This window comes from Antrostomus carolinensis, unplaced genomic scaffold, assembly GCF_000700745.2.
Source record: "Antrostomus carolinensis isolate BGI_N321 unplaced genomic scaffold, ASM70074v2 scaffold2340, whole genome shotgun sequence".
Classification (NCBI taxonomy): domain Eukaryota; kingdom Metazoa; phylum Chordata; class Aves; order Caprimulgiformes; family Caprimulgidae; genus Antrostomus; species Antrostomus carolinensis.
Genome location: NW_010287519.1, coordinates 3880 through 14265, shown reverse-complemented (window position 1 = coordinate 14265; position 10386 = coordinate 3880). Strand labels below are relative to the sequence as shown.

Sequence of the window (10386 nt, the reverse complement as noted above, 5' to 3'; positions counted from 1 at the left end):
AGCAGGAGTAAACTCTGGCTTTGTGTGCAACTAAGGAGTACAACTTAACCTCTCACCATACTGTATCTGTAGGTACTCTATGGTAGCAACTGGAACCAGAATGATCTTTTTAATACCAGCCGTTACTGTAGCATAGCTTATAAAAAATGATCAAATACAAAGCGATTGATAAGCTGCATAAAACGTATTTGATTATTGTAGCAATGGGATAGAGGAGGCACTAGAAGAATCGTCTCATGAACCTGAGCCAGAACTGGAATCTGAAACAAAAACCGAGGAGCTGAAAGCTGAAGTAGAAGAAAAGACCCTTGAGGAGCTAGAAGAGAAGTCTCCATCTCCACCTCCTGTAGAACCTGTTTCACTACCACAAGAACCACCAAAGGTTAGTTAAAAGTCGTATCTGTGCTTCTAGGTAAACCAGGAGATTTGGTTTTGAACTGAGCCTTTCTGAGTGGCCACACTGGTACATTTTTCAGTGTCATGCTGTATGAACACTCAAGCTTGAACCTTGACCTCGTAAACATGTGAAGTTTCACTAAAAAAGGAAAAAATGCTATTTTTAAGTGCTGCTCAAGTCACCTATCTTAAATTTAATGGTCTGTTTGTAAAGTAAAGTGTGTTTGTGTGTGGTTTTAATGCATGTGTAAACCTTTTTAATTGTGGAGTTAACATATGTTAAGAAAACACCTCAAGCTACCACCAACAAAAATCTCATACAATGGGAACCACTGCTCTTCCTTGATAAAAAAAACCAAACATAATGCATTAACACGTGCAAAATTGCTGGCAGTAGAAGTTCAAAATCAATATGGGGGCATCAACTGTCTCCCTTCGAGGCAGGATGCCTCATCTTAAAAACCACCATGCACACCATGTGTCATCTGGTATGGTTACACTTAGGTAGTTTGACAGAGATGGGAGGAACTGGTGCAAGCTGGAAAGAGGTAATTTTCTAGCTCCAGAGTGTCTCCCATATTTTTTTATTTCCAATCCTTTTTCTCTTTTCTGTTTTTACTTCTAACTTCTGGCATCCACTTTCTTTCTTTGTGCAGAAGACACTTAACACTACAGGGTTTTCAGTCCTAGGTTTGATTACAGCACGGAAAGCAGCAATCTGGGGATGCTGAGGGAACTGGGCTCACTCAAGTAGTGATAGTGGTCACGGCACACACTCGCTCCACGCCGTTGGAGTCCACAGAACTAGAACTGGCTAGAACTGCAAATCCTTCTGTATCTTGTTGTAATGCTTGCACAACAATTACTTAATAGTCCAATATGAACCAAAAGTGTATTTTCAGCAGACGAGTTTCCCTGTAGGAATGTCAGTGGTTTGCCATGATTAGTAGCCTAGGTTTGTTGCATTTCCTGCAGGCTTTCTCTTGGGCTTCAGTGACCAGTAAAAACCTGCCTCCTAGTGGTACTGTTTCTTCCTCTGGAATTCCACCCCATGTTAAAGCACCAGTCTCACAGGTAACCCATCTGTGAACACCTTGGATTGTCTCATTACTTCTGCAAACTGCTTCAGTTTTTTAAATTAACAGATCAATTTGTTTGACTTAAATTGCACAAATTAATTGTGTCTTAAATGTTAATGCACTCACCTTTTTGTCGCAAGCGAAGGCACGTACACGTAACAAGTGTGACTTTGGGTGATGGTGACGTTAAAATCTGATCATACAGAAACACAAAATCACTACTGAAATTTTTTTGACCTCTCTTAATGGGATATGGTTTGGTTTACAAGGGAAACAAAACAAAACCAACCCCCCACAAAATGGTAGTGTTCTGAAGTGTGTTTGAAAGGAGTATGTCATTGGCAGAAGTGCCCCAACAGTAAAAAAGGATGGCACCATTTCTGAGGAGGTGCAAGACTGCCTTGTAAGGCTAACATCTATAGAAATATGCTGGATTTCATTATCCATTTATAATTAACTTGTCACAGAACCCTGTACCAACTTATGACTGTGTGAGGAATGGAAGGATTCACATTTCCTTGCCAGGACAATGCTGTCTTCCCATTCCTAGGTTGACTGGGTGAGGAGGGGAAGGAGCAAAGAAAGTTTGACCGGGTGATAGCTCACGGCCTGCACATGCCAAGCTGGTGTGAAATGGTCTGAGACTCTCAATTCAGCTGCCTCCATCTATATAAAACCCTCAAAATAGAAAATGTGTGCTTTAACCTCTTCTGCTGACCCTGCGTCCCAGGCGTGGTCAGTGCAGTCTTTTTAAAAGACTGCAGTTTCAGGAAAGCAGCTGGATTATTGCAGCTGTTGTTTTTCCACTGTTTTTTAACTGACAGAGGAACCTGTCTAGCATTGCCTTCAGCCAAATGCAAGTGAAAAAAAAAATTAAATCCAAAAAAACCAACACCACCTTGTATGGTGTTGCTTCTGGTCTGACAGGGCTGCCATGGAAATCAGATAATGGCTGTGTAATGAGTTGGGAAGCCTGTCTGTCTTCATCAGCTTCAACAGGCCTTTGAGCATTTAGGTGGTATTTGAGCCATAAAAACTGTGGTTTTTCCAGTACAGAATAGATTTTCCTTTTGCAAAACCAAAATTGGTTTTGATTTATTTGCAGTCAAGGGATTGTGGTTTTTGGTAATATAACTGCAAAAATAATTTAAAATTATCTGTACAAGAGAGCAGAATATAGCTTATAGATGTCCCCTGAGACTCTTTTGTGTTGCCTCTGCAGCTTGTCATGCTTTCTGCCCTTTAGGTTGCTTTGGCTGTGACTTTTGTGTAGAAGTTTCTGAACAAGACTGAAGTGTCAAGAGTTAGAACTCTGGGCTCTTCTGGAGACAGAATTAGTCAGTTTTTGGTTCCTTTTCTTGCACGCTTTTCAGACATGGTATAGAGAAAGCTGGCTGAAAAGGCACCTGAACAGTTTCTGCAAGGGGTTTCAGATCAGTGACAGCTTTTTCCTGTTCCCTTGAATCCATTAATGGGAGATTCTGTGCATGTAAATGAGGACAGTAGATTGCACTCGTGGGTGGGTGTCTCTGTTGTAGCCAGCACAAGTGATGTTACAGGGCATCTGTTAACTGTCCTTCTCATTCCTTTCTTTGCATCACTCCAGTTTTACCCTCATCTTTTATCAAGTTGAAAACACAGCCCCTGTAGTATTAACTCAGAACCTCTCCAAGGATTACATACGTACTGGTTTGGATATAAACCAGTTCAGTTCTTGTTTTTTTACAGCTGTGGAGTTAAACAGGTCAGCATTTCTTGCTCTTTTTCTTCTTGTGAGCGATTAGAAATCAGCCTGCCTGTAGGGATGAGCAGGGACTTCTCTTTATAGGATTTTCAAATATTCTGGCCTCCCGTTTGCATTAACACATCAGCTGTCCCAGGGGTTCTGGAGAGGTGCAGGCAGGCAGGGTGCTCCCTGGTTCTTGTCTTCTGGCTTGGAAGTGGTGAGTTCAGGGAAAGATCTGCTTATGGACACTGCCACCTTAAATCTGTTCGGACTCTGGATAGACTGTTCTTTGTGGAAGTGATTGGTGAGTGCCTTTAGTAAGTTGTGTGGTCCACAGTTTGCCTCAGGGCCAGTGTGGCAGCTATCTGAGGTATGCATCTAAACCTAGCTACTGAAATTCTGGTGAGATGATGTGGGGTTTTTTTCTTCTGTTTCATGCCAAGTGTGGTTTCTTGTTTGTTCGCTTGGCTAGTTGGTTCTTTGCACGTATGTGTTTTGATTGTGGCAGGCATCTCACTCTAGAGAAACTGTAAGATTTCAAAAATAGAATAGTACCAGCCTTTGGAGCCACCTCTTCTCTTGTTCTTTCTGTCCCATCCTCCTCTGTTTCGGGGGGATATCCATTTCCCAAGTTGGTGAGCAAAGGCTGACCTGTGGCTGGTTTTGCTGTCACTGCCAGTAGCATTACCACAGCAGAAGGAGGTTCCTTTCCCTCCCCACGTGAGCTCCCGAAGAGAAGAGACAATGTCACCTTTTCCTTAATTGTTCTCAGAGCTCCATTAGGCTGGGGTTTGTGGCACACTTGGCTCCTGGGCTGAGCGCTCCTTTACTTGCTGTTGTCTGTTGAAATCCTTATTCTGTGCCTTTCAGTCCACTCGGTGTGCTCTCTGTGACATGGGAGCTGGGATTCGCTGCTGCTTGGGCTGTGAGTGGCAGCCCTTAGCGGGCATCTTGTGATGCTGCTGATCATTGCAGTGTTTTGGGGGAGCACGCTTCTGCACAAGTGCTTTTCCTCTTCAGGCAGCGCCGGGGAGCGCAGGGGCAGTCCTCCTCTGTTAAAAGGGATGGTACTGATTGGGAAGCAACTAATGAGATGAGCTGGTTGTTGTTTGGGGAGACAGAGAGTGTTTGTGCGACAGCTGAGAAGTTCAGTGAGATGCAAAGCAAGCGGGTAGAAGTTAACTGCTGTTTGGGATTTAATAGAAGGACGTCGGTGACTTGGCAAGTCTCTGCTATCGAAGGAAGGACCGAGTGTTTAAGCCTGATAGCCTTAAGTATGGAAGAAGTGGGGGTCAATGTATTGTATTTTGCTTTTTAGGTATAATTTATAATGCAGTAAAGAGTGTGAGTACAAGACGGCAGGGGAGCTGCAGTGACCCATGAGAAGGTGTAATGAAAAGAGAAGGTTGATTTTTTTAGCTTATTCTTGGAATCGAAAAAAAATGGTCCTAGAAATGGTTGGAAGGACAAGCTAATGCCTAGCTGGGTAGAGCACGAGTGATAGGCAGACTGAAACGTTTATTTGGTGCATAATACCTGCATGTTTCATGTAAAACACAGTCTTTCTTCCCCTGTGAGGTACTCTCTGGCTGGAACTGTCAGTTGTCTTGAGTCCTTAAAGGAAAATAAGGGAGATGTTTCACATGAACTACTTCTCTGTACAGTGTGGGCCTATAGCTGTTGTCCTTGTGTTTAATCTTCCTTGGAGGCTAGTGTTCTTTATGCTCCTAAGGATAATTTTGTTTTTCTAAGATAAGAACCCAGCACAGCAGCAGCTGCTGGACTGTTGCACAGAAAATGGAATTTAAGAACTGTTGGAAATTGCTTCAGTGACCAACAAGCTGCATAAAAATATTTTTCATTGTTCTGTCTCTTTTTCTCAAATTATCTTTATAAGCTTTTTTTGCTTGCAAAAAATGGAATAGGTGTTCTAGGTCCTGAGACTATGAAGGGTGTACTCAGAGCATCATGATCTTGACATCAGGAAAGTTGAAGAATATCCCCATCAGGTAGTCTGTAGATATTGGTCATTTCAGGTGGCTTTATTGTATCAGAAATACTGATTACACTTCTGAGGGCTTTTGTTTTGTTCTCCTCTTTCCTTTTGGTAGTTTCCTTACAGTTGTTCTGCACTCGAGGAAAAAAATCCCTCAGGGACTCAGGCAGAAAATGTGATTTACCCATCTCTGTTAATCTCGGACTAGCTCCCAATCTGTGAAGTTTGAGCTTGGCATGAGGAAGCTTTATTTGATCTCTGTGGGGTTTGTAGTCAGGTTGAGGGACTCTTGAATAACGGAGCGTTGGGGTCTCATTGCCTGGTCAAACATGGAAAATTCACCTTAGCCATGTTTTGGGAAAGACGCTGTGATTGAGGGACGTTGCTTTGCACCTTTTAGCAGAGATAACTGAACACTGCAGTCCTGGATTGGTACAGAGGAATTTCTAGAGGTGAAAAAAATGAATTCCCAAACACACAGACATGGATGTATATCTTCTGGAGTTTGTTTTGTGCATGCCACTTATCTATGTCTTGTGTTGTGGGGTTTTTTTTTTTGGTTTGGTGAGTTTTGGGGGTTTTTTTCTTTACCGGGCCAATATTTAATGATGCACGTTCTCCTCCTGTTTTAGCCAAGAGTTGAAACTAAACCTGAAGCTCAGTCTCAACCTCCTCGTGTCCGTGAACAGCGTCCCAGGGAAAGGCCGGGTTTTCCACCCCGAGGACCTCGACCAGGTAACATGGTTCAGCTTGTGTGTCTGCTTGGGACTAGTTAATGAGAGGTGATGTCTCCTTGATGAGTCTCGTCTGTACCTGTATTGTTCTTAGCTGATAACAAACTGTCCGTGCCTTCAACTAGAAATGGCAGAATATGATTTGGAGTCCAAGCTGGTGATGAGTTGTTACGAAGATCAGCCATTCTTTCCAACCTTCTTTGTTGTTTAAATGTTTGTTAATAGTCAGGCTGCTTGCTTATATGCTTGAGTGCTTTTCATGTGGCTCGATGCAGTTCTGAAAAGCTGGTATGGAAATTTGAATGTTTTTTTCAGTGTCCTCTAATTTTGCTGAATCTTGGAAGTGAGAGCTCTTAAAAACCTGTTGTTGCGCTTTTGTTTTGGAAGAAAACCTTCCCACCGTGTCAGCCTCAGTCAGCTGATAATTTTATACATATTTTTCCATCTTGTGTCATTGTCTAAAATGTCATTCTTGGCTTGGTTGCCTCATGTTTGACTTTGTTTATGAGCAGCCAGCTCTCTGCATTTCCTTACTCATTCAGAGTATCCAAATCTAGAGGATGGTCTGGCTAGAAAACACGCACATTACAAGTCATACAGAAGACATGTAACAGGGCCCGAGTCTTTTCATTCTCATCTTACACTGGGGAGTAGCAGAGGCAGGGGAGTAAAAGCTGAAATCTCAGTGACCAAATAGTAGAGCTTCAGCCCTACGGTCTGATTTTCAAAGGAAGTCAGCGAGCTGCTCTCTCTGCTTGACAAAACCTTTCCAACAAGCTGGTAAGTGCTGTAAATGGGCTCGTAGGGGAAGCTGAGGAGGGAAAGGGGTACCTGCCTACGCTGGAATTCCTCAGGTCCAAAAGGGGTGAGGGTGTCCTGCTGCCACACTGAAAGGCAGGTGAGGATTTAGTAACGAGATAACTGGGGAGATTTTATTTTGCATCCTGCTAAGCATACTGATACTTTGGTTTAGCTGGAAAGAACATGAGGAACTCTCGCTTGTATTTGAGATAAAATGGTGGAAGATGAAAGCCAGGAGAGGTGACTGACACACATTGTTTTTAATCTGAGTTCCAAAGTAAACATACTGGCGTTGTGCTAAGGAACTGATGAAGAGGTGACTTAAATCCAAATCTTTTTTTTTTAAAAAGTACGTTTTAAAAGGTAGTGAGTGAGCTCCTCTTCAGTATGATGATTTAAGATATAACAGCCTCTTAAACAAGCTTGCCCAGTAAGCCAGATGTTTTAGTTAACATGGATTTATTTAACCTAACCAGGGAAACCAGACAAAAAGAAAGAAAATACTTTGTGGTATTATCACAAAATCGTGGGGACTATGTAAAGAGGAAGACAGTATCCTCCCCACTCGAGCTGAAGGTACAGAATTGTTTGAGTGAATGCTCTTGGTGCTGTTCGTAGACGTGTTCATCCAAATCTACACACATCTGCTAACCTCTGTGGCTCTACCTTCTTCTTTCTGTTGACGACAGGGAGAGGGGACATGGAACAGAACGAGTCGGATAATCGTCGAATAATTCGCTATCCAGACAGCCACCAGCTCTTTGTTGGGAACTTACCACACGACATCGATGAGAGTGAGCTCAAAGAGTTCTTCATGAGTGAGTATCAGTTTGGGCTGCAGACACTGAGAAGAAAAAACTGTGTTGAAGTCACGTGATGTTCACTTAGGGCCACACAGGGGAACTTTCACGTGATGTAACACTACCGGTGCTGTCTGGAACAAGCAGAGGGGTGGTCGAGCTGGCCCTGTGGTTTTTGATAACGTGGCTTTTCCCTTGTGTTTTCCCAGGCTTCGGAAACGTGGTAGAACTTCGCATAAATACTAAAGGAGTGGGAGGAAAACTGCCTAATTTTGGTTTCGTGGTATTTGACGATTCTGAGCCAGTCCAGCGAATTTTAGTTGCAAAAGTAAGTATTGGCATTGAATAGCCTTCAGGGGGTGGATGAATGCCTTAATCCCCCAGTACTGCGTGGGCCATCCCAGTTGGCGTGGCTGTTGTTTCTAGCATTCATTCCTCAACAACAGCTGTAAGAAAAACACAGTTTGGGCACACTCATTCTGTCGAGAGCGCTCTGTAGCTCAGGAGAGCTGTGCCAGCCTTCCTCAAACTGCGTCATACCAAAATCAGGGTTTTTGCTCTGCGCATAGACGCCACGTGGAGCTCGAGGATTACTTTTAGAGATCATTTTAAGCTGAAAGTTGAGTACGTGACCTTCTGAAGGGCATCGCACACATCTCTGAATTCTGTGTCCTGGGGCTGAGAAAAAGGAGCGAGGTTATTTGCAGTTGTGACTTGAGGGATTGGAGAAGAGAAAGCAGCAGTTTTCATTTCTAGTATGTGGGAGCACAACCTGGTAGAGCAAGTCTTCAGGAAGTTTAGCCCTGAAGTGAAAAGGCTAAAGACAACCCTGCCCTTACTTGAGAAAGACTTTTTAATTCCTCGCATGCCAAATGAATTTAAAAATGCTGTTCCCTTTTTCCGTAGACCTCTAGGGCTAAGGTTGTGCGCTGCAGGGAACTGCTGACAGTTAGCTTTTGTCTCTCGTGTGTAAGTGAAGGCAGGCTGAGGCATGTGTTGTGTCAATGGACTTTGTGGAACGGTGACTAACGTGTGCCTTGAACACTTTTCCCTGTAAGCCCATTATGTTCCGGGGTGAGGTGCGCTTGAACGTAGAAGAGAAAAAAACAAGAGCCGCTCGTGAAAGAGAGACCCGAGGCGGAGGCGATGATCGTAGGGATATTCGTCGCAATGATAGAGGCCCTGGGGGTCCCCGTGGAATAGTGGGTGGTGGCATGATGCGAGACCGTGACGGAAGAGGACCCCCTCCGAGAGGTGGCATGGCACAGAAACTTGGCTCTGGACGAGGAACCGGGCAAATGGAAGGCCGTTTCACTGGACAGCGTCGCTGACATCTCCACTGCGGGCAGACGGTCTTGGCAGTGGTACATTATCCATCGTGTTTGCATTCTTGTTAATTTTTTTTTATTATTATTTTTTTTTGGCTTTGGAATGTGACACAGCCCTTCTGATCATTTCTTTGATGTGAAAGCATCCTTTGGTTTCCAGTTTAAATTGAGGTGGACGTTCTTTCCCCAGTTTCACAACAGGAGTCACACTGTTAATTTATAAATGTAGACTTGGAGAATTGAGGACTGAAAATAAAAAAAAATAATAATAATAATAATAAAAAAAAGATTAAAAAAAAAAAAGACCGGTTAACTATCTGCAACAGAAGTGATCTAAAGGACATGCCCCATAGAATTCAGATCCTTTCAGTCAAAAACCCTCTGCTGCACATTTTGTGTCAGTGTTACTGTTTCTGCCTATTACTGTTGGAAACACAAATAGTGCAATTGGAGAAGCTTGCCTTTTTTTTTTTCCTTCTTAGAACACTTGGCTCCAAACAAACTCGTGTTTACGCACTCATCAAAATGCACTAATGGGTACTCTGAACTCATTTATATTGACATCTGCAGGAGGCATCGGAGGAGAAAAAAACCCTTCATCCTCTTACTCAGACAGAATAGCTTGTGAAATGATGCGGGCATCTGATCTGCTTGCTGTGACCAACAGATGTACACACACAAACCTTAATAAGACTACAAGTTTATTCCAGAAGGAATCCATTTAGCTGTAAACTAAACAGAACCCAGAGTTTCAAAGTCGTAGCCCTGAGTACGCAACAAGTTTGATAGCTCACGTCAGATTTTTCTATCTGCCCCTCTTCAGTACAGGGATGGCTGCTCAACACACTCCTCCTTCCCCTTTCCCCTTTGATAAGCATTGTACAGTGAAATTTGTCTTGACTGTATTTGAGTTCTCTGGTAATGTAATAAGCATGATGGTGCCTTCTATGAATACATCATTCCAGTCTTGCTGGTGATTTTGTACAGTATGGTGTATGAATTACTGTGCTGCAAAGCCGATCGGCTGCGAAGCATTTAAAGGAAATCATTGAAAAGTTGTATTAAAAAAAAAAAATTTGCAGTATCTTTCAATCAGTAAACGTTGCAAAAATGATCATCCACATTGCTCTTCAATTAACAAGTTCGCCTGGTTTTTTGCAGAGGGGGGGAAGGGAGGAAGAAGGCATCCAAGTAGTCTCCAGGTTGTCTCTTCTCTTTAATCGATGTCAAAGTTAAAGAAAACGGAGTTGAAATCTCTCTTGGGCGTGAATTTCAGAAGTCAGTCAAGAAGGGTGAAGGCTTTTGGCCAGCTCGCGACGGGTAGAACTGAGCATCCTTTGCGAGGGTGAGCTTATCAAACGAGGACACCGCCGTTTGCAGAGAACAAACAGCTGCTCTTAAGTGTTTGCATTTTCCACTCGCGCTCTTCTGAAAACTCCTACTCATTTTGCACATAACTCTCAGCTGAAGGTGACACTCGCGTGGCTCCGGACTGAAGGATAGAAAGGAGACGTCCTCTTCTTCGG

At 43.3% G+C, this 10386-nt stretch overlaps 1 protein-coding gene across 2 annotated transcripts in view; it reads left to right on the top strand.

Annotated features, from left to right (window-relative positions):
• The window catches only part of G3BP2 (G3BP stress granule assembly factor 2), an 18418-nt gene extending 9305 nt beyond the window's left edge, over window positions 1-9113 (top strand). Inside the window, exons 6-11 of one of the 2 annotated variants that reach the window (XM_010163023.1) lie at window positions 202-382; window positions 1372-1470; window positions 5830-5932; window positions 7422-7550; window positions 7742-7860; window positions 8591-9113. In XM_010163023.1, coding sequence (XP_010161325.1) covers window positions 202-382; window positions 1372-1470; window positions 5830-5932; window positions 7422-7550; window positions 7742-7860; window positions 8591-8863 — 904 coding nt within the window. In that variant the 3' untranslated portion in view covers window positions 8864-9113. The remainder of the gene's footprint in view (window positions 1-201; window positions 383-1371; window positions 1471-5829; window positions 5933-7421; window positions 7551-7741; window positions 7861-8590) is intronic. The other variant, XM_010163030.1, reaches the window with a different exon arrangement.
• Window positions 9114-10386: the final 1273 nt, after the last annotated feature.